At 35.7% G+C, this 25,158-nt stretch overlaps 1 protein-coding gene across 3 annotated transcripts in view; it reads right to left on the reverse strand.

Moving 5' to 3' along the window:
• Positions 1-25,158, reverse strand: part of EMB1968 (ATPase family associated with various cellular activities (AAA)) — a 125,237-nt gene that overhangs the window by 60,785 nt on the left and 39,294 nt on the right. For all 3 annotated transcript variants that reach the window (XM_089792672.1, XM_089792673.1, XM_089792671.1), the window contains exons 4-8: positions 8,398-8,520; positions 8,200-8,269; positions 7,999-8,072; positions 7,685-7,805; positions 7,519-7,581 (exon numbers count right to left, since the gene is read on the reverse strand). In XM_089792672.1, the coding sequence (XP_089648798.1) occupies positions 7,519-7,581; positions 7,685-7,805; positions 7,999-8,072; positions 8,200-8,269; positions 8,398-8,520 (451 nt within the window). The remainder of the gene's footprint in view (positions 1-7,518; positions 7,582-7,684; positions 7,806-7,998; positions 8,073-8,199; positions 8,270-8,397; positions 8,521-25,158) is intronic.

Below are 25,158 nucleotides of genomic sequence, written 5' to 3' on the forward strand. Positions count from 1 at the left end.
CTTTTTCCTTTTTTTAATATCTTTGCTCATTTTATACAATTACAAGCTATGAAATATATAAAGATCAACAGTAATACATTTAATAGAGTTGAGATTCAGAGAAGAGTTCTTTAAAATCTCTAAAATAAAAGTAGTTTATTAACTTAAGATTTCTTATATTCAATTAAGATATGCATCTGAATCCCTCCAGCTAAAGTGAATATGTCATTGAAGTCTTTCATTTCATTGGAAGTGCTACCAAATTAATCATTCTCTGTCACTTTTTTGTAACGTCTTTGAAAAAAATAATAACAAATATAATGTCTATGTTCAAGCGTTTCTTTGTTTGCACAAGTCACGATATTCACCAGAGTTTATTATAATTCTTCCTATTTGTATGCCTATATTTATATCTCAGATCATATCCATCATACCAGTTACAATAGAAACCCTCGTACAACTCATTATATCAGTTTATGTCAGTGGTACTGGATTCTGAGTGCTATGGCCTGTGTGCAAAAAATCTAAATTTAATTCTTTATTCAATTATTATATACTTATCCTTCTTTATGTTTTAATTATTATTACCATTTATTTTTTCTGGTTGTTATCACCTCCTTCTAAACCTTCTACTTTGGCAAAGGAAGCAAGATATCCTGGGAAAGAATTTAATTTTAACCAGCCACATGTGAACCAATGGTATTTATTCTTTTTTGCTGATTTTTTGTTTCTATTTACTACTCGTTCCTTCCTTTTAGTAATTTTATTTTTGGGTGTCATTTCATGATAATAATATAGATTTTGGAAAGTTATTTGGTACATATTCCTTTTTGTTAATCCAATCAGCATTCTTTTCTAACTCAATTTTTGTAGCCTTGATATTTGTTTTGTTCATTTAGCAGGTGGCTGCTTTGAATACATTTTTTTTGAAAGAGAATTGTCTCATGGTTTCCTGTGCATACAAGTTTGTAATCATTCAATATTTTTAGGTATGGAGAATGGTGTCACTCATATTTGGGAAGCACTTTCCTTCCTATGTTATAAAATTAATAATATTAAATACCTCCACCCTTTCCTAAGTTAAACTATGTTGTGTAGCAGATTTTACACAAAAGCCAAGTGTCTTAGCTTATTGGAAAGTCAAAGTATTTCATAGGAAATAAAAAATATATATAAAGAAGTATATATTAAATTAATATGAGTCAAACGTGAAGGGTAAAGTGACTCAAAAATTGAGGTTTTATATGATTGATATAGTTCATTCTTGAGAGAATGTATTTTGGGTTCAGTTTTAACTTGTCGTGAATATTTTTAACATTTATTAAAAATATATAATCTATTCTTGTCACTTTTTCCTTGACTTCTCATTTGGAAATAGCGTATATGTATTTTATATTAGAAAGTTTTAACAGAGCTTAAGAAGAGGTGAGATTAATTTCAGAAAGGAGTAATTGGGATTGTATTTATTTAATTTGAATTAATTTTTTCTATTTAAGTAATTTTATTTCTTTTAATTGAAATATTTTATTTTAATTGTAATCTTTAAATTTTACTGGCATTTGTTTTAAAGTATGTTTTAAATTTATTTTTTCATTTGAATATTTTAGACTTATTTATTTGAATATATATGGGTGCACCCATATATACTCAGAGAACTATACAAGCTATTGTGACTATGATGACAAGTAAATTATATGGTGATATTCTTGTGTCAAATAAATCTGTTAAGTACCCATGTTCACCCTCAATGGAGTTTTTACCCGATATCCATACTTTTATGTTGCTCATTGCTCTTCCGGATCACCACATTTACCTCAAATTATTTGGGATTATGAGTTATCTTACACATTTGCCTTCAATTTTACTATGATCTATTGATTTGCACGTAGTTGGAATTTCATGCTTTTATAGCATCTTTCTATGCCCATGTTGGCACTATATGGTTTATACCATTGATTTCTATGAATTTTATTGTATCTTTTTGTAAGTTGCATAAGGAGCCAATTTTTTAAAGGTTAACTATGAAGGTCCCTTCAATATAACTAACTCATAGTTGCCTTATCCGGACCATGGAGGATCCCTCCATCCTATCTTGGTGTGCACTTACTTTCGATGGAGTTTCCCTCCATTTGGTTCTATTTGTTCTACTTTGAAAGATGACATTATATGGAGTTTCTCTCCATTTGGTTCTATTTGTTCTACTTTGAAAGATGATATTTATGGAGTTTCCCTCCATTTGGTTCTATTTGTTCTACTTTGAAAGATGACATTTATATGGAGTTTCCCTCCATTTGGTTCTATTTGTTCTACTTTGAAAGATGACATTTATATGGAGTTTCCCTCCATTTGGTTCTATTTGTTCTACTTTTTAAGATGATATTTATGGAGTTTCCCTCCATTTGGTTTTATTTACAGTTCTACTTCAAAAGGATGATATTTATATGGAGTTTCCCTCCATTTGTTCCTCATGAAGAGGATGTTATTCATGGAGTATCCCTCCATTCTTAGTTGATTAGACCCATCTTGAAGGCAATTGGTTGTTACCATTTCCGGTAAACATGTTAGTAAATCGAGATCTTCAGTTGATCTGGTGCTTGACTCACATGTTTACTAAGTTATCTTTGTCTCTCATCATATCTCTTTAATAACTATACTAAGTGGATAGTGTTCCGCATACTTCATTGCTTAGATCGTGAGTCATACAGGTTATGGATTGATCTGTTAGCATGAATGTTGATGGTATTCCTTTGGAGGAGTATACTAAGCATTGCTAGAACAATCGGAGAGATTGTTAGTATGAATGAGATGTTGCATTCATGACTGTGTTTGCATTGATGTCAACATAGTATTGTTTCTGTAAAGACTGGCAGAGTAGCAGATAGAGAATGAGGTCGTACGGACTGTGTATTGATGATGAGCTCAAGCGCAATTGAGGGTATGTCCTACATTGTTAATTGATATCATGGACAAGTGTGCATATAGAGAGTCAAAGACATGCGAGAGTTATTCAAGAGCTACAAAGGATAGTGTGCAGACAGATTAACTGAGAAGTAGTTTCTGATGTCTGGATTGTATCTCTTAACCAAGAAAGAATCATGATGAGCGATAGTTAGACCATGACAATAGACAGTCTGATAATGATGTCACCGAGTGTGCAAGGTCAGAGGTCGCACATGTGAGAAGTTATATTTACTGTGAGCCGACAGTGTTTAGTAATTGTGAGAAGATGTAATGAATTGTAATATCTTAATGAGGTCCTATTACAATTAATTGGGGAAGCCTCAAGGCCGACTCAATGAAATATTTTGAGGACATGGTATAAAGGAAGGTTATTTTCCTTGTGGTGAATGTGGACAAGTGTGGATTTGTGTAATTGTGCAAGTGATATGCGAAGTTGGTAAAGGTGTGTAAGCGATCAAAGGGATCAGTGTGTTGCAAGTTTGAAGATCTAGTATTGAGATCTGAGAAGGTATTTGGTGCGGTATTGGAACAGTAAGAGGACAGAGAAAGAGTTTGAGTTGCCGAGTTCAATTTCATTTCTATTATTCTGCAAGGAATAATACAGAGACCAGTTGGACAGTGAGTTCGATGGTCTTGCCCTTGAAGCTGTTTAGATAGTCGGTCCATCTGTCTTCTACAACTCCTAGCAGTGTTGGAATCTCCTAACGGGGATTCAAAGTCTCCTAACAGGGACCGATATGTACTGAATGTATTTCATTGGCTCCTAACAAAGTCCATCCTCTTACAAGGAACTTTTATATTAGTACATCATTTTGTGGATACCATCCCTACCAGAGTTTTCCCTCTGATCAAGGGTTTCCCTAGTTAACATATCTGGTGTTATTGTGTATGTGTATCTTCTTATGGTTGTTGATTATATTGTTCGTGTGCTTAAGGTTTAATAAGGTTGATAAAGTTTATATTGATCTGATAACTCATTCACCACACCCCTCCCCCCCTCTCAGTTATCTTGGTGAACTTTACTTTCAAACATGATCACCCATTAACTTGTAATGGGATAATTCATTAGTGGACTATCTATCTCCATGTGATTGACGGAAATTTTGATGTCGATGGCATTAGTTGGCCTTGTCTATGGTCATTTGTCTATTAGTAATTTAGTATATTACCTTCATGGGAGGCATTCATAAACTCTTTTCATATCTAACGTTTTTTTTGTATTTAGAGTAGTCGATTTTTCTTGATATCAAGTCAGCTCCATTGTTTTGTAGTGACATGTTACATTTACATTTATCACTCTATCACAAATTACTCTATGAGAGTTTTCTTATAACATTTCAAAAGGATTGCTAACTTGAATATTAAACAAAATCCTCCTTGTGGATAGTTGCCTTGTTTCTTATTTTTATTTTCAGGTAATCCATCAAAGCACATATAAGACATCATTATTTGTTGTACATTCAACACAAATCCACTTGAAGATGTAACACATTCAAAGGACCTATCCACTTCTCTTGGCTCTACAAAGATGTATCCATGCTGACAAGAGACCTCCTGCACAATTGAAGACATCTCAAAGATCAAGTTGTATTTTTTGTAAATTGGGTTTGATACCCCTTGTTGTAATATCCCCAAGTAAAGATTAGAGGGGGGTGTTAGAATTAATAATCTTTCTTTGGTTGTATTTATTTAATTTGGGATAAACCAAAGTATCCCTCATGTATTTTGTCCTCCAAACCACATGTGAGGACATGTCATTCACTTGTCCTCTTGTCCATGTGTGAGGACAACTCATTTTTGTAGTTCCTTTATTAAGAAAAATAGTTTATTTCTCCTTCAAAGGATTATGACCTTGTTATGCACACACTTATGAATGTGGCAATCATTCACATGGAAGTTACTAAATAACTCCTCTTCTCATCTCTATATAAGAGATGCTCTTCTCTCATTCTATACACACTCACTATGTAGCGCTTGTAATGACCTTATCTCTCTCTCTCTCTCTCTCTCTCTCTCTCTCTAGGCATTTGCCTCATTCTTATAATTCACAAGGGGCTTACTTTGCTTTCTCTTTGAAAATCTCTGTCTCCTCTTGTATTGATCCTTGGAAAGCTCTCTTTGATTTATGGTAATTATATTCATATCAAGCTTTCTTGCATTATTTTTCATTTTATTTCATTTCATTTTGGTAATATTCTTTCAAATATTTACACACATAGTGTGCTTGTGGGAGATAGTATGTTAGAAATACCTATTAGGGTTGTCTACAATTTTTTGTGCTCTATGTGCTCTTGCATTCAACCTTATGGTCTCACATAAAAAGAAATATTTTCTAATGCTTTTCCTGGTTGTTGGCTTTGTTAGCATGAATGTTGATGATATTCCTATGGGGGAGTATTCTAGCATTTGAGAGAATGTGTGATCTTATGTTGCATTCATGGTAGTATTTGTCGTTGATATCAACATACTGAAGACTGACAAACTAGCAACTGGACATTGAAATCGTATGATTCAAGTATTGACGATGAGGTCAAGCGTAGTTAAGGACATGTTCTACAGAGTGTCCTGATGCTATTCTTAAGAGCACATGCAGAAAGTCGAAGACTGGTAACAATTATTTGAGATTTGTAGAAGATGGCATACAAACGGATTTCCTAAGAAGTGGTTTTTGGTAATTGGGTTATATCTCTTAATAGGGATAGAATCTAGTTATGCGAAGTTGTATAGAGATAGAAGACGTCATGATGCCGACGTCAGTGAGTGCACGAAGTCCGAGGTCACACATGTGAAGATTTGTGAAGACTATGAGTCGACAATGTTATCTATTTATGAAAAGATATAATGTAACGTGTATTGTTTTATCTTAACGAGGTCCTATTTTAATTGTAAATTGGGGAAGCCTCAAGGCCAACTCAATAAATTAATTTGAGGACTTGGTATAAAGGAAAGTTATTTTCCTTGTGATAAAGTGTGTAGTAAGTATGCACTACTTTTGAAATAGAAAGCAAATTGTAAGTGCAAGTTACATGCGAGTAAGTGATCTAAGGGATTATTGTGATGTGAGTAAGCGAGATCTAAGAAGTACTTGGTGCAACAAAGACACAATGAATGAGCGTAGTGATTACATTTGGCAGAGAGTACTAGTGGACACTTGATCATTTGCTATTGGTTTGAAAGGAATAATACAAAGGCCAGTTGGATAGTGAGTTTAATGGTCTTGCCCCTAAAGTTGTTTGGACAATGGGTCCTTCTGCCTTCCACAACTCCTAATAGAGTTGGAAACTCCTCGTAAGGATTCAAAGTCTCCTAACAGGTATTGATATGTACTGAATGTATTTCATTGGCTCCTAACAGAGTCCATCCTCTTACAAAGAATTTATATATTAGTACATCATTTTGTGGGCACCATTCCTACCGGGGTTTTCCCTCTGATCAAGGTGTTTCCCTAGTTAACAAATCTGGTGTTATTGTGTATGGTTAGCTTCTTATGGTTATTGCACTTGCTGATTACATGTTTAAGCTTTAATAAGGATAAGAAAAGTTGTTGTATAACTAATTCACCCACCCCCACCCCGCCGAACCTCTCTCAGTTACCTTGGTGGACTTTACTTTCTAACAGGCTTTGTGCTCAAACATTATGTCAAAATTTAATATCTTGTCTTTACTCTTGTACATTTGACCTTGTTGCATTAACTTATGCTTGATTGAGTATTGTGTGCATTATGTTGATTCAATAATATGTTCCTTATAATCCTGCACAAATATCAATTGCATTGGTATGCCCTTTCTGGAGTTTAACTTCTCCATTGAGGATTTTGGCATAAGACAGATTTTCCAACATTCAAGGGTTAACTTGTATTCCTCATAAAATACAATTCTTGGAACCAGACTAAAGCATACCTCAATTTCCCAAGCATGTCTAAACCATATAGGGAACTAACACCTTGAATGGGACACCCTTTTCCATGTGGGAACATTTTACAAAATGATTTATAAACACCAACCTGAGGAACTGCAAGGTGTATAATTCATAATCCCAACATCTTTTTGCCTGACAAGCTATCTACTAGACACTCTGTCACCCTATTCTTGAGTACGGATTATATTGGGCCAATCTAGCATTTTAGAAAGGACTTCATCAATTCCTTGATGACCTCCCCATTATTTACTTTCATTTTTCTATTCTTGTTCTGACATGATGAGGTAGAATATGTGTCTGGTGTTGAAACTGTGCCAGCTTTTTCTTGGGTCTTGGATAACTAGGTATCATCAACCCCCACAAAAAAAAGGCAACATTCAAGATGTTAATGTCAACTGAAGTTTGAGTTAAAAAAGGTATACATAAAATGACAAATAGAGAGAAAGTAAACAAATCAATACTATATGTTTGCAAGAAAGTTATGTAAAAACTCAACAATTTCAGCATTTGTATAATAAAGCTGGCATCAATCAAGCATACCATCCAAATTTAGACATATGCAAATGTCAAACAAATACTAAGCTTTTCCCAAGAATACATGATCACATACCATGTAAACATCTGTTTATAATATGTGCTTGATCCATAATCATACAAACCTGCAAGCAAGTTATTGCTCGACGAAGATCACCTTCAGAAACCAACCCCAAAGTTTTCAAGGCCTATAGAATAAAGAAAATTATGTTTATATTTCAAAGAAAAACAGCTATAAGAGTTTTCAAATTCTACCATTACTGTTCAAACTTCATTTTCTCAAATCCTTACATCTGGATCAAGGTGAAGGCCCTCCTCTTTGCAAATGTGTAGTATTCGATTAGTCATGATATCTTTAACCAATGGTTTGAATCGAAACTTTGCACATCTAGAAGCAAGTGGCTCAATAATCCTACGACATAGGCCACATCAGAAACTCAGAAAAGTCTAAAAGTCTAAAAAGGATAACATCCAAATATTTTCTTTTTTCTTTTCTAACTATCACACCCTAAGCTTCAGCATTAGATATAACTGCTATAATTCTGCAGTCTCGGATTTTATCTTCACCACGTAGACAACCAAAAGGAAGAGCACAGATATAATACCTGCTAACGTAGTTGCAAATGAAACAGAATCTTGTAACTTTAGAGTGCGTCTCCATGGTACGTCGCAAGGCATTCTATCAATTGGTATGCAAAATACTACTCATTGTGGATACTTTTTAAGAAAACATATTCCACACTTTAAAGGTAAACAAAATATAAAACTAACAAGTTTCATAGCGCAGATATAAGAAGATGGTATACCTGAGCATCTTCTGTCATTGAATCTGCCTCATCCAGTATGATGATTTTGAAGGGTGGACAAAGATAACCACTAAAAGTTGCCAAATAAAGGAATAAGCAAAACTAATGAAGCTGAAGTTTGATATACTTTATCAGACTTTTCAAAGTCTAATGAAAACTAATAATAAACAACCGACACTAGATCAAAGCAAACTCTACCTATTAGTACTACCAGAACCTACTGCCACTGCTGCAAAGTCTTTAATTTTTGTGCGAACAACATTAATACCACGATCATCACTAGCATTAAGCTCTAAAACTCTTGATTTATACAGCTCTGGCCTGCACATGGGTGAATATTTTGTCACTGTTCCAACACTAAAGAAGTAGCATAATTATGATAGAAACAACATTGCTACATTTACCAACAGATTAAGAGGCATTCATTCAATTAAATAACAAAGAATAACACTAGGTTTTACAACCAATTAATTTTTTTCCAATAATAAGTAGATTAAGGATGAATGCTATTGCCAAATAGTATGAAAAAGCAATAAAAAATTCAGGCTTCAAAAGGAGAGACCCAAATCCAAAACTTCTGGAGACATGATAAAGTGTTGAAATTGGGTAAAATAGCACATTGAGCTCAATGGGAGCAGCAAACTACCAAGGGATGAAGATGGGTGCAAGTCCCAAGTGAACTAGACTTTAAAAAATTCCCTTGCCCTCTGCCCCACCATCCATGGCATCAAAAGGGACAATCGGCCAACTAATTTACAAATCAAAAGATGGAGATCACTTCTCTCCAAAAATTAAAAACTCTGCCTGATGTTCAAGTTCAACAAGTTCGTCTTCTATTCTTTGAATATTTTTCTGATTTTCTCCTTACACTCCACATTCCAAATCTACCATAAAAAACTACTTAGTAGACAATTCTTATTATCAAGAGATTTACTTCCTTCTAATCCTTTTTTTGTGCCTGACTCATTTACATTATTTATTTGCTATCTTTCATTGTTTCTTTGATTCATATGTGCTCTACTAAAACCATATTTTGTACACAAAGCCTTCAAAAGGAACAAATTAACGATTTAAAATTAGAATCACCCGAAGGACAATCTAACGCATCGAAAGCATAATTTAATCAAAATCATGCATTGCCCCTGTACACAGTTATGCAATGGGAATAATTCCACAACCCATTAACATACTGCAATGAACAAATAAACCTTAACTTCTAAGCACTCGATATATTTTAAGATTACCACCAAGCTATGATACCATCTTAACATCTAACTTGTCACTGCACAAGACATTGCCACGAATCAAATCATAGGGCGTAGGATGACTAGGCAAGTGTAAGCAACTGTAGTTGTTAATCATGAGCCATATATTGATAGGCCATGGTAATATCAAGTAGATTGCAACCAATGAGATTGTGACGGATAAACACAATCCTTAATATTAGGTGTTTGTAAATAGCATAGTTTCAGACTCGTACCTGGAGCATACTCAGCAAGCCCAAAAAATTCAACTCAGCTGAAACTCGAAAATACTCAGCCAGGACGTGGCAACATTTTTTTGCAAAATTCAATTACAAAATGTATTAAATTAAAATTTGAGATCTCAAAAGAGAAAATGCATATCAAGAAGATTGCAACCAATGAGATTGTGACGGATAAACACAATCCCTAATATTAGGTGTTTGTAAATAGTATAGTTTTCAGACTCGTACCTGGAGCATACTCAGCAAGCCCAAAGGTAATTCAGCTGAAACTCTGAAAATAGTCAGCAAGGACTCGGCAACATAGAAAGTTCTAAAACTATAAAAATACTTCAAGAAAACTTTTTCTTTTGCAAAATTCAATTACAAAAAGTATTAAATTAAAATTTGAGATATCAAAAGAGAAAATGCATAGTTTCATAGCCAAATCAATGTGTGAAGATGTTTTAACCAGCAATTTACCCATGTACACATTTTTAGTCACGATTTTCTTCTGTCCACAAAAACTCAAGAGTCAATGAAAGATCTCATCCATTTTCAAAACATGTTTTATTTACTATATTGTTAGCGATATAAACGATTTTCAGAAGAGTGACCTACATTGAGCAGACAAAGCAGGAGTAAATACTGTTAAAGATTATAGCTGTGATAGAGATCTTTATCTCTGATTTTGCTATTGACAAAATAACTCTATATTGTGGAGAAGATATTTGTCATAATATTTGAGATGATGTCATGTGAAAAAGACATGTGTCATGCGAACAGTCACGTTTGGAAACATGAAGAGTCTTGTTTTTGGGAATTGAAGAGACTTTCGGGTGTAATATGAAGAGTCACTCATTTCTATTTATGTGGTTGATTAGTGTAGTGGGTATCGAGTAAAAGCATTGTACTGAACATTTATTATCAATAAAAGAGAGATTTTTCTGGTGTGGCTTGGTTTTCCCCTTCAAGTAGAAGGGTTTTCCTAGGATAATTTCTTGCGTCTTTTGTACATTTTTTATTCTCTTTCTTATTGCTGTTTATCTAATCTTTTCTGGGCAAAGCTTTAACATTGTATCAGAGCCACAGTAGATATCAGCAATATTGAATATAGGAGTATGGGGAATATAGCTGCTATAGAAATCTGTTTTTTTTCAAAGTGTCATTGATTATATTTGCTTCTCTCAGATAATACTGTTTATGTTCATGGTTCTTCTCTAGTGGTTGCAACACTTGATTTTGTTTGTGCTGCTGCATAAGTCGATTTGAACCTGTTTAGTTTTATTCTCATGAATTCTCCGTTATCTTCCAGCAGTGTTTATGAGAGTTTAATAATGACGCCATGGCATCCTTGTCTTCTATCTCAGCATCTTTGGCAGCATATGTGGTGTTATTCTATCATAGCATCTCTTGTGTCACGTCATCTTATTATTGTCTTTCAACTCAGCATCTCTTGCTTTGTCTTCCTTTATTATTGTCGGTTCTTATTTGAAGAACGGCTGACTTTATGGCTCTTTGACTTCTTCCTTTTTGTATCCGGCATCGGATTGTCATAATAAGTGATTCATCTTGCTCGCAAGAAAATTCCAGTTAAGTATTGTGAATATAGACCGATAATGTGTGTGTGCCATTTGCAGGAAATTTTTATTAAGGAAGTTGCATTGTTTCCTATTGAGCTTGATTATCTACAGGAAGCATATAGTTTTATGATATTCAGTATATTGATTTTCTGTCAATCTTCGACAGTTTCTTATTGGCAGTGGATGTGTTTTGTAACAGCAGCTTATTCAAAAAACTGTGACGATTTTTTCTTTTTTTGAGTGCCGTGGTCAAAATAAGTGTGATTGCTTCACTTTGGTGAAGCTTAAATTTATTTTTTGTTTTATGTCTGTACAATAATGATTTTGAGTAGTGTGTTCATCTATTAAGTTTAGGTATGTAATTGCTGAAAGCAATATTACCGTGTGAAGTAACTATGATCTCTGTGTGACTATTCTGCTTGAGCTTATGTTTTCTGCAGTATACCATTATATTTGTAATCCTTAAGTTTGGATTTTTGCAAATATTTTCTACGAGAGAAGAAAGCAGGCTATATATTCAGCAGATATCTTATAATTATATTCTTCTAATAATTGTTATGTGACAAGAGTCCTAGTGAAGACGCCATTCCTCTATTTAAGCTTCCGAAGACTTGTATGGTGTCCTTTGATTATTCTATATAAACTTTTGTGTGTCTCTCAATTTTGTGAATAATAGCTGGCAGCGTCTGGGCTTCTCTTTTGTAAATTGATATTGTGTCTCTCTCTTAATTAAGATGTCATGGTCACCGTGCATATCTTGGATGGTGGTCTTGGTGGATACGGCAGAAATTATTTTTGTCATTGAGTTCTTTGGGGATGTCAATAGTAGATGTTTTATGTAGTGATGATTCTGGAGCAAACATACGAAACTTGTGTGCGACAGTATCTTAAATATTACTTGACATTGATACTGACAAGTTCTGTGAAAAGATTCAGATTGGAAAAAGTATCTATAACAGGAGGTTGCTGATGGCAATTGAATTGCATAGAAAAACTAGACTACAAAGAGATAAGTATCCTATAGGATTAAAACTCTGTTATAGCACTGGGAATAGTGTTGCTTTGAGCATTAATCTCTGTGTATCTCTTCATGATAGATTGATGTTACAAATTATTTTTAATCTCTCTTCGTTGCAGGACACATCAAGAAGCAATGAGATGATGCGAGCATTAATGAGCATGAGAATGTTAGTTGCAGTCTTGGACTGACTTGATGTTGCTTATCTTCATTAAAGAGGAAGATCATATACAGGTGGAGACTTTTCAGCTTCAGAGGGAGGTTGTGTGACAGAGGGAGATGTCTAAATCTTTGCAAGTTTATGTGGTAGTGCAACAATTGGAATCAGTTATCTTTTGTCGTGATCAAAGCTACCCCTGTTGAGAGGGAGTCTCATTGAGAGAGAACCTCAGCCATTCTTACACATATTGTTAATGAGTTCTTCTCTACAAGAGAAGTTCGAGGTGAAATCCCTTGTTCCACCCTCTGTGAGTAGGCATGGTGTAAACACATTCTTCTCTGGGAGAAGTCTGAGGTGAAAGCCCTCGTTCCACCCTCTACGAGTAGGCATGGTGGAAATACATTCTTCTCTAGGAGAAATCTGAGGCGAAAGCCCTTTTTCCATCCTCTGCAAGTAAGCATGGTGGAAGTCATGTGTGTGACTCAATGACTTTAATTTTATGTGCATAGATGGTGAATTGAGTTATGCTGAGATAACTTGTTTTAAGGAGAATCTATGTGATGAGAAATTATCATTGGCAATTTTGGTTGCAGCTATGTGTGCCTGCCATATTAAAGGTCTCTCTCTTCCTAAGAGGGAGTGTTGGAGATTGTAGATGCGATAGAGTTCTTTTTCTCTGATTTTGCTATTAAGAAAATACCTCTATATTGTGAAGAAGATATTTGTGATAATATTTGAGATAATGTCATATGAAAAAGACGTGTCATGTGAACCACCATGTGTTTGGAAACATGAAGAGTCTTGTTTTTGAAAATTGAAGAGATCTTTAGGTATAATATGAAGTCTCTCGTTTCAATTTATATGTGGTTGATTAGTGTAGTGGGTATCAAGTGGGTATCAAGTGGGTATCAAGTAAAAACATTGTACTTGAACATTTATTATCAATAAAAGAGATATTTTCCTGGTGTGGCTGGGTTTTACCCTTCAACTGAAAGGGTTTTCCAAAAATAATCTCTTGTGTCTTTTAAGCATTTTTTATTCTCATTCTTATTGGTGTGTATCTAATATTTTATGGGCAAAACTTTAATTCTAGTGCTGAGAACTGAGATTTTGATCATAGGATTAGTGATGATAGAGCTAAGGAAGAACAAGATTTGGGCCAAATATTCTCAAAAGCAAATAAGGAGATTTGAGGGAAAGGAGAGGTCGCTAAATCTATGTGTATGGTAGTAGGCATTGTAAATGTGAAGATTACAGATGAGATAATTGTGTCACATATTCGCTCATCTCTAAGGTGAAGAGAATAAAAATGTTGGTGTAAATATGTATTTACTATTTACACTTACTTAAGTTTACTTAGGTTAATGCATTATTTTATTATTTATTTTGTGAGACACTTAGGAGTTTGCGCACCTTTTTGAGTTGTCATGTTGACAACATAGAAGTACGCAACTCTAATTCAGTACATGGTGTCTACAACTCTGGAGTTTGCATCATTCACTGAGTTGTCATATAGACAACACAATTATTCGCACTCCCTTTTTAGCACATGTTGCCTACAACATAAATTTGCGTGTTACACCCTTGTAGGCTTATCCTCTCATCATCGCACTTACTTCCGTGCTTAATGGAGAATAACCCATATATGGTGGACATGTGCCTAGTTGTATAACTTATCATGATGCTGATTCGTAGGCATTCTAGATGCATCTCAGAGGCCTTTATATACAAGCACTCCTAGTGTACTTTAAGGCATATTGAATCGAATACATTGTTATTCTGATCATACTCCTTTCTGGTCTACAGTTGTGCTTGTGTTTGAGTTCTTAGTTCCTAGGTGAATTTTGCCCTAAGGCAAATTCTTACATGGTATCAGAGCTTGGAAATTTTCTCTTCACATAGTCATTCGAGACCATTGTTGCTTCAGCACCTTGGCCCAAATCCGAAGTATTGTGGAAATTGCGAGCATCTAGAGCCAGATCTGACCTCGCCATTGCATCCAAAATGCTGATTCGGTGCAAATCGGTTATAAATTCGACTACCCTTGGCCAAAGTCAATCGTGAGGCAAAAAAAAATTTGCAAATTGGTACCCAAAGGCCCCGATTTGCAACTCGGGAATGATATTTTAGATCTGCAATTTCATTTAATTCGGAGCTGTAATTTTGCTATTTCTCTACATTTTCGAAGTCTGCATTTTTTCAAAAAGAATTTCCTTGGTCGGGCTAGTAGAGAAAGTTTTTTGCAAAACCGGGTAGTCACACCCCAGCTCTGCAACGTGGCATATTCCATTTGGCACAGGGAATATTCTTTATTCAGTAGCAAGCTCAACACTTCCGGCATTTTATATTTCCGACACTTACTTTACACCAGAAACCGGCCTAATCTCCAATCCGGCGGGCGGCTTCACTTTGCTTTTTCGGTGGCAAGTTTATAAACAACTACACATTTCAAAGTCCCATCAATGTGGGATTTTTATTTTAAACATCCAACAACGTGATATCCTTTTGCCGGCTTGCACAGACTTTATCCGGCCCCCGCAAAAGAGTTCCGGCCGCACAGATCTCAAACTTGGCAGTGCACTTTTTTTTTGGCTCCCTTGGCTCCCAGTGGCTACTGTGCATTTACTTCGGTGACCTGTCCACGAATTCTCAATGACGACAAATAAACCCCAGCCACACGAAGGTATATTCTAGTGATAGCTGTCGAGTACAACAGGCTGTCCATGTCGCCATCCTTCCGCTGAGTCTGTGCCACACGACGCCCACTGACAGCGCCATGCTGTCAACCTTGCCAGGTTGGCCCCAGCGTTCACCAAGTCCATGCATGTGTGCCACATCAAATGTCCAGGACACGTAGACTACCTACACAGCTGCCACATCACCCTGGGGCGCTGATTTTTTGCCTGCATCAGCATTTCACGAGAAAAAATTTGACAACCATTTGACCATCATTTCTAGGGATTTTATAACTATTGTGATGGTCGTTTGACCGTCAAATTTAAGCAGGCAGTTTTCCTTCCAAACCCCTCTTCAGATGCATTTTTGATTTGGCAACCTGACTTTGAAAGGCCATAACTTGGTCATCCGGACTCCAATTCAGGTGTGATTTTTTTTGAAATTGGGTAGAATTTTCTGAACTTTTCAATGGTGGTGTTCTTTTTTGGTTTTGGTGCAAGGATTTTTCAAAAATTGTTTTTTTGGCGATTGTACCTGTTCAATCCTGCATTTTGCAACTTCAAACACTCCGTACGGGCTCATCTAGACACTTTTTCAAATTCTGTTTTTTTTGAAAGTGCGTTATTTTTCATCTACTTTCCAAATCTACAGTCAAATTCTAGGGTATCATGGACATAAATCTCACTTTCAGAATTAGGGTCTTTTCTGCATTGTAATGCTTCGATTACTTTTCAAAATTGTTGTACATCCGAGCTACAGTGCTTAATTCTAGATTTTGGCCTCAAAAGGCAATTGTAAAAAGCAAAATCAGAAGTCCACTTTGTACATTTTAACAAGTGGCCTATTGTACACGCACTACATATAAAGTGCCAAAAGCATCTTTTTTTTTGGGGGGGGGTGTCTTTTAATTGAGTAAAAATGGGGGGGTGTGTACTGTGTTTTGTGTCTCTCTTGTGCTCTTTTCATTTTTTGCATCATGGGTTCACCTAAATGTCCACTTCTAACTTCACACAATTATTCTACATGGAAAGATATTGTATGGAGTAGATTAATGGCAAAAGGTCTAAATCTTTATGTTGATGGTACAATTCCAAAACCCAATGATGCTAAAGAACTCATTGATTGGAAAATTATAGACAATCGGGCTTTAGGAATTATCAAGAGTTGTGTACATAGAGATCTCTTCTTTCACATTGCCAATTTCACAGAATCCAAACCTGCATGGGACAAACTTGAATCATTGTATGGTAAGGTGGATGAGGAAAAGGGATTGAGGATTGAGGATGATGTAATGTCCCCCACTTAGCCAGTCTGGATATATGTTGTCGTTAGCCCGTTCTTTTCATGGTCCCGAGGGCTAACCAAGACTTCAAAAGGGATCCTGAGGTTATTTGGCCTAGTCAAATCTAATTACAAGCCAAATGGAGTTCGTTTGTTGGGTTTTGGGGAGGACTTACTATTTTTAGTAAGCCAATAGGGGATGCAGTGCCTTCATTTTTCGGTGGTAGGATGAGATGCATTTTGTCAAACTCTTTCCAATGAGCTATTATATGTGGGGATCCCGAGTTTATTTGGTATATTATTTTAATGTTTGAAGTTATAACGATAAAGTGACTATTAAAATTAAATGTTATAATGTTTCATAAAGTCACTTTATAAAAAATCAAGTCCCCCCTTTTAAAATACATACATGGGCCAGGGATAACTTTAAGGAACCCCCCCCCCCCTCCCAAAATTTATAAAATTGTGGCGAATCACATGTCATTTGGGTGAAAAAAAAATTAATAGTGTTGGCAAATTATGCGTCAATGGATGGATATTTGGTGGCGATTTTTTTTAATAGTTTAGACAATTTTTATAAAATAATGGCGATTATAATTTTTGTTTTTAATAAAATTATTAATATTGATGGCGAATTATGTTTTGAAATATAGATATTGGTTGGCGAATATTTTAATAACCAATACCTTTTTTATAAAAAGGTGGCGAAACTATTTTCCAAATAATTGAATTAATTTATTTGTTATGGCGAATGGTTTTCAGAAAGTTATAGTTGGTATGGCTATTTTCAAAAGATGGGAAATAAGTAGCCTAACCTAACATACCAACTTACATAAATTATTGGCCACTACCACTGTAATTATGTTAAATGTATTATTTGAGAACTCAGACCGTCTAATGATCCAAGATCAATGGCTGAGGTTTAATTTCGGCCAACATTTCTTGAAGGAAGAAGAATTGTCAAGGTAGTCACCGGAATGTTGACACGTATCAAGGTAAGTTGTATGCGGAGTACAGTGCACCCGGAAAGAATTAAATGCCATGTCAGTGATAGCGACATTCTCTCGCTAGTATGTGAAGCCTCGACCTTGTTCAAGTGTCTGGAATGGTGACACGTTTCTGTCCAGCGTGTATCACTTAAGTTGCAGGAGAGAGTATATTGATGTCTTGTCACTATTAATTACAATTTACAATTGGCCTTTTCCATCGGCGAAGCGGCTTCGCACGCATTACAGGACATGCCACAGTCCACTAGCAGTAGTACTATTACTATTAGTCTTAATTACAATTGGCATTTTCCATCGGTTAAGTGGCTTCACACGCATTACAGGACAATGGAGGGTATTAGTGTTTAATTACAATTGGCCTTTTCGGCACGTACTTGCAATTATGTTCAAGATTTGAGAATATTTGCTAATTTAATGTAATTGAATTGGCAGTCAGACGGAAACAAACAAATAATCCCTAGCACCCTACCCGCCAAGCTTATTTATAGGCGTTTGAGCTAATTCTTTCATCATTGCTCATCTCATTTTTGGTAGTCGATAGGTCTAGTTTGTTAATTGTTTGTTAATTGTTTGGTGTTAGTTTGAACTTTGCAGTAAAGATGGACAACCCTATTCGCCTGAGATGCTTTTCGGAAGAGGAGCAGAAGGCCTTTCTAGGTCGCGTTCCTGAGGAAAACCTCTTGTCAATTTGCAATGAGGTTGTTCCATGCTCTGGTGTGAAGTTTGTTATTGCTGCTGTCAAAATGGTTCTGGGGCGTGAGTTTTTGAAGAATGAGAATCGGTATCATGTCAACAGTGACATTACGTCACAATTTCTAGCCTCCCTGCTTGACCTCGAAGAAGCAAGGGCCGAAATTCTGCTGCTCCTGAGGAAGATTTTTAAAGTAGTATATTTGGGCGATGACATTGAAATTGTCACTCATGCAGTTTCGAGAGTGGGGATCCCTTGGGCGAGTGAAGTCCACAAGCTTCTGGAACCTAGCCAGAATGTGGTCCTGCAACCATTTTTACTGGGCTCGACTGCAGGGCAATTGCAGCACCATAGGAAATGTGCAAGAATTGGGTTGAATTTTTTTCGAAAATGGTTTTTCCTGGATGAAGTGGAAGATGGCAACAACTGGCTACAAGAATTCGCAACCATGGTCAATTCTGGTGGTTTCTACAATGAATAGTACAGTACTTCTAGAGTCTAGGGTTTTCCCCCGATTTTGTAAATTTGTAAATTTTAAGAAATATCAATGAAATTTCTCGAGTTTCAGTTCCATATAAAATTGTATTTCATTATTTTAACTTCTTATGCTTACTTATGCAACATTGCAATATTTTGCATTTTTTAATTTTCTATTAAATTGTTTATAAAAACCTATGTGAATATAAAATATTATTAGTAAACTAATGGAATCACCTAGTTCCATATTAGTTCTATAATCTAAAAATTTCATTGATATACCAATGTTTGCAAAAGGTTTATTAATTTGCATATCAAATAGTGGTTAAAATAAATACAAAAATTTACTAATTTTAACTTCAATTAAAATAAATTCTAATTAGGTACAAAATAATTTAAATATTTTATTAGAATATATATAATTATACAAATATACATTTAAAATAGTTTACTAAATTATTTAATTTTAATTTTTAATAACCAAGTTAGTGAAGAAGGTTCTAACCAATCCTTCTCTAGATTTAAAATTGTATAATTTATAGATTATTGCATATCAAAATGTTATCAAAATCACCTAGCTTAGGATTAACCCAATAAACTCTTTTTTCTTGAATTATTAATTTTTTTAATAATATAATTATTTCTTATTCAATTTTCAAATTGTGATATTGAAATCTATGTAAAAGAAAATTTATGTCAAAAAGTATGCGAGAATCTAGCCGAAAATAAATGAACATGGAGGTAGCCTCCGAGAAAAGAGGTCTTATAACACTAAATAAAAAGAACCAATTATCATTCAGATCAATAGTATAGATAATATATGAGAATAATAAATTTATATAAAAACTTAAGAAATATTTGATAAAAAGAAAAATAGTTCATTTTCATTGGTTGGTTGATTCTAAACTAATTCACTTATTGTGCAAACTGAATGCAATAGTACTAGCCTATCGGCAAGTACAATAATACACTAACTATACTCGTAATTTAATGGGAGTGGGACCCACGACCCACGAGGCCACCACACCATTCACCAGTGCCGTTGGATGTTTATAGATCAACGACCGAAGTTGAGTTTCGGGATGAAAGGAAAAAGAAACCCTGTCATTTCAAACGCGTCTCGAAAACATGACACGTGTCACTAAACTCCTCGATCGACCAACAAATAACAATGTAGTTTCAATTTGGTGATGACGTGACACTGACACGTCTGACTCGTGATGTGGGTCATCCTTATACCTGACTACCTTAGTTAATGGGAGTGGGACCCACGACCCACGGGGCCACCACACCATTCATCGATGCCGTTGGATGTTTATAGATCAACGACCGAAGTTGAGTTTCGGGATGAAAGAAAAAAGAAACCCTGTCATTTCAAACGCGTCCCAGAAACATGACACGTGTCACTAAACTCCTCGGTCGACCAACAAATAACAATGTAGTTTCAATTTGGTGATGACGTGACACTGACACGTCTAACTCGTGATGTGAGTCATCCTGATACCTGACTACCATAGTTAATGGGAGTGGGACCCATGACCCACGGGGCCACCACACCATTCACCGGTGTCGTTGGATGTTAATAGGTCAACAACCGAAGTTGAGTTTCGAGATGAAAAGGAAAAAGAAACCCTATAATTTCAAACGCATCCCGGAAACATGACACGTGTCATTGCTCAATTAACACATTGACATAATCACATTCCACTTGCAGTTAACAGTGACGTTATGAATGACATTAATACATTATGACGGGTTAGGTAACACTAGTGGTCCACGATTCCACTCACATTTATACTGAAAGTGTACTGTGTGACAAGTGTATCGACTATAGACTATAGAGTACAGATTGTACAATTTTGGCGAGTTAAGTTTCTTTAATTTTGCAGTTATACGTTGTCTGCAGATTTAGAAATTAGAAAGGGGTTACAAATTACAATTTACAAAGTTACAGTGCAACAAAGTTACGGATTCTTAATTTCTGGGTTGAGGATTGTGGTCCGAGGAAAGCAACAAACTACAATCTCTAGACTCTCAGCTCTCTGCAAAAATCGAAACTAAGAGCAACGTGAATGTGAACGGGTAAGTGTAACTACTAAAATCCTGAAAAATTACGTCCTGCATTTTAAATTTTACAACTTTACTGTTTATATTATATAAAAAAATTTAGTTTGTAAGGTTTTAATTTTGAATCACCCCTGTAGGCTTGTAGTTGTGTTTAAATATTTACCACGATGGGCAAAACAAATACAAAGAATAACATGGGCAAAATAACAGAATTCCACAATATGCTTAAAACACCAGGCTTCAGTGATTTATTCCATGATATACATGATCCTGTTATTTATGGAAATAAGGGTATAATGGAGATAAGATTTGCACTTGAAAACAAGTGGAACAATCCAAATAAGGCTTCAAAATTTTGTTCATTTAACCCTACTGTAAATGCAACTGCAAATAAAATTGCACCGTGGCTAGCTGGGTCGGCACACATGGCATTACCTCAAGTATTCCCTTGCCCAGAAATTGTTATGCTCTACGCCAAAAATTATGATGAAAATAGAAAAGCAATTGTGAATAAAATTACTCAGGAGGAAATTTTGTCCATAACTGAGAGTGAATTTGCTAGTTTGTTGAACCTAGGGTTTCAACAAAAACATTCAAATGTACATATTGACCTAGGAAAGCTAGCAAATGATTATGAAAAATTAGATGCAGAACAGAGCGATTCTTATATCAGAGGAATAACAAGCGGTTGTAGGCTGAATCCAAATCACATGCCTCCTTATGATTTTGAATTTTTTGTGCCATGGGCACAGGACAATATTTCCTTGCTAGCATTTTGTTTGGGATTGGATAATAACAAACAAGTGGATGCCAGCATTCTTGAAATGCTTTATCGTATTCATTTTAAAAAAGAACCAGTAAGATATCGTTTTATTGAGCACATTGTTCGTTGCATGCAAGATCAATTACCAATGATTCAAAGAGGTTCAGAGAAGACATTTAGATTCACAACCTACTTGTGCTATCTTCTCCTAGCAAAGCATCGTGCATTATTTGAGGCAAACAAGCTTTGCAGTCAGACTGAAGGCCAAAATCCAATATATGAGTGGACACCTCATATAAGGATGATTGATAACAGAAGGAACTACAACAATTTTGTAGACTTCTTTTTGGCACCAATGTACCATAAAATTACAGGCACTCCAATGCCTAGAGTGCCTGTTACTTGTAGAAATTGCATTCAACTCGGAAGTGAACTACAACTGGCTGACTGGTACTTAATGGAAGAGTACACTGTGTTAAAGTTTTACGGTTCATGGGTAGAACCCTACAAACTTCCAATACATGTAACAGAGAGGGTATTTGCATTGGAATATGTACGACAAATGGAGAGCACAGATGTACTCTTTCATGGTCACCAAAAGAAAATGATGTTTCCCTCCTTGCCATTCTCCTTTGGAGGGTTCGCATTTGAGAGAAGAGGATTCAAAGTGGCAGAAGCCTTTTTTTCAATTTTTTGATTTGATGTTGACAGTCACTGGCAGTATGATCCACTGAACATAATTGGAGCAAGGCTTAAAGGCATTGGGACTTCTGCAAGCAAATATCAACATGAAAGTATGCCTTTGATTGAAAATTTTAAAAACATGGACTCCTAGGAGGAGGTCAAAAAACAGATGGAGAAATATGCTGCTGAAAATAATATGTCAATACAGGAATTGTCATCACAAATAATGGCATTGCACAAACAGAAAGGAAAAGTGCAGGGCATGACATCGTCCAATTTCTACAAGAAAGCTGATAAACCATCTACAAAACCTATTCCAAAAGAGCTAATGAATGATTGTATAGATGCTGGATGGAGTCGAAGCAAAATTTATCAATTTTGGGAAATGAGGAAGAATCTCGGTGAGCCAAAGACCTCTTTAGATCGTGATGAGGCTGAAAAGGATAGAATATTTGACAAATTGTGGAATAAGGAGCATCCAACTGAAGCACATCACAGTGATACTGATGATGATTACGATGACCAAGATTCTTTGAATCCCTCATCCAGTACACAAATTCAGAGAGGAGTTGATGCATCCACCAAACTTCTATACAGCAAAGGGGCAAAAATTGTAGAGAAAATGGGCTACCAAGGTTTTGGTGGTCTGGGTCCCAGTGGAGAAGGGGTTTGGTTACCACCTCAACCACCAGCTGTAGCACCAAAACATGGTCAGAAACCAAGCCTTGGGCATGGAGATCAATCATCAACTCAGTCAATTCCATCCACATTGGATTCATCTCAGTTAATTAAATTTGTTCCTGCTTCATTTACAGTTCCACTTCCAAGCACTTAGATTCAATCCGAATCAACTGTCACTCCCACAGTTGTAGATATCATGGGCACAACTACAACTAGTGGTCCGAAAAGGACATTGTATATAGATGCAAAAAAAATTGGTCCCGGAGATCAAGAAAGTGTAAAGAAGCAGAAGGTTATGACAAGTATTAGTAGTACTACTAGTACAACAACGCCAATGGTGACTGTGAGTCCAACAATTGCCCATCCTTCAGGACAAAACCCTCAAAACAGTCCACAAACCCCACTAATGGGTCTAGGTGTTGGTTATCCTCATGGTATTGGTGGAAGCTCATACATCAGAGCAAGTGCTACTGCTATTTCACCATTCAAACATTCAATTGTCTCACAAAATCCTGATTTTCGTTACAATGAATTTGTAACTAACTATGAAAAATCAAAAAACAAGAATAGACAAAATAGTAAGACAATGAAGATGGAAGCAATTGCTGCAGCTCGTGATGCAGAACTTGCAACCAACAGGCTATTTCCCACATATGACCCAGATAAAGATATGATGGAATTCATGGTTGTTATGCCCCCAGCTAGAGATAACAATCCACCAGAGAGTCAGTTAGATCCATCTGAATTTCAAGTTAGCACCCTCCAAATGGATTTATCCAAAATTAAAAATGTGGACAAGATAAATGTGTCCAAAATGACCAACCAAGTGGTCTACAGTTCAGTGATGAAGTTGGAGAGAGAGAAAGGAAAGCTTCAGGGCACAATAGATAAGTTAAAGGCAGACCTGGCAAATGTAAAGGCAAGTGAGAAAGCAGCAATAAACAGATGCAAAGAATTAGAGAAAAGGATAAAAAATTCATCCTCTGGCTCTAAAGAAGCAATTGAACAGCAAGAACAAATGGACGCAGAACTGAAAACTCTGAGGGAAAATTTGGAAAAAATGGAAAAAAAACTCCATGATGAAAAAGAATCTTCAACAAAGTTATACAGAAACTTGGAGAATGCTGCAAATGTAAACAATAAGTTAAATAAAGAATTGGAAAATGAGAGGGTAAAAACAAAAGAGTGGGAAGAGAAAGCAAAAGGGTGGGAAAATAAAGCAGAGCAAATAAGAAAACATAGTGAACACCAGTACTCAGAAATGAAAGAAGACCTAAAGAAGGCAAATGATACTATTAAAAAATATGAAAACGGCTTGAATGACCATGTAAATAATACAGTAAAGCAAATAAAAAATTACTTCTGGGGGCACATAAAGACTTCTGCTGATAGGTTGTGTGATTGGTTCGAACTATACGAAGCTCTTATAGATGTTTTTGGGAAGCTGAAAGAGCAACTTAAGGAGAACAAAAGTTTTGGTCAGAGACAGAAAACTGCAAAGCGGATTATGGAAGAAATCAACAGCACTGCTGACAGGCATTTGGCAAGCAAGGGAATTCAGGACCGCATTGGTTCAATAATAAAGGCGACCTCTGTATTTCATAAATGTCAAAAACTAACAGAAGCAGAAGAAGTTCTTGCTTTATTTGGGCCAAAGCTCGCCAAGATGAACAATAAAACAGCAAAATTGATATCTCTTGGTTTATCGAGTCCTGGACCTGACTTCTCAACAACGGGTTTCGTTGGAAGAGAAGTTTACAAACAAAAGTTGGAGGACCAAATAACCTCTGATTTAGGCAACCTTCCTCAGGACAGAACTCATGAACGCATTGCAAAGTGCATCAAAACATTCACAAATTTGCATGCACTAGTGGAACGAACATTGCTTGAAACTCGCTCTTCCAAGTATGGAATGCTGACGAGAATGCAGGTCATTTACCATAACATCAAAAATTTTGCCCTTCCAACCGAAGAAGAATGGAGCATACTACAGAAACTTATAGTCTGTATGTGAAAGTACTTTCAGTTTCAATCATCTCTATATCTTTACTATATATGAATATCTTTCATATTATCCTACATACTACAGTCTAGACTCTAGAATTGAGTTTAAAGTAACAAGTTTGAACTTTGTTTTTTGAACAGGATCAATGTTGCAGTCTTGCAGATGCTATTGCCTATGCTAAAATTGCTAATTTACTAAACCGGCCTGTCAAATGCAGAAATGTACAACTAAAGTTGTAGAGATGTTTTAGACTTGTAGATGTCTTACTGATTTAGATTTTGAGACTTCACATTAGGCAAATCGACCTGAAGCTGTTGTTGCTCCCTTTTTTCTATAAAAGGGAATTCAGGGTCATTGGCTTACAAGAATTGTACCATATTAGTTGAATATTGCAAATGAAAACC

The sequence above is a fragment of the Cupressus sempervirens genome, chromosome 7 (genome assembly GCF_028749045.1).
Source record: "Cupressus sempervirens isolate cs-2001-9-10 chromosome 7, ASM2874904v1, whole genome shotgun sequence".
NCBI lineage: Eukaryota > Viridiplantae > Streptophyta > Pinopsida > Cupressales > Cupressaceae > Cupressus > Cupressus sempervirens.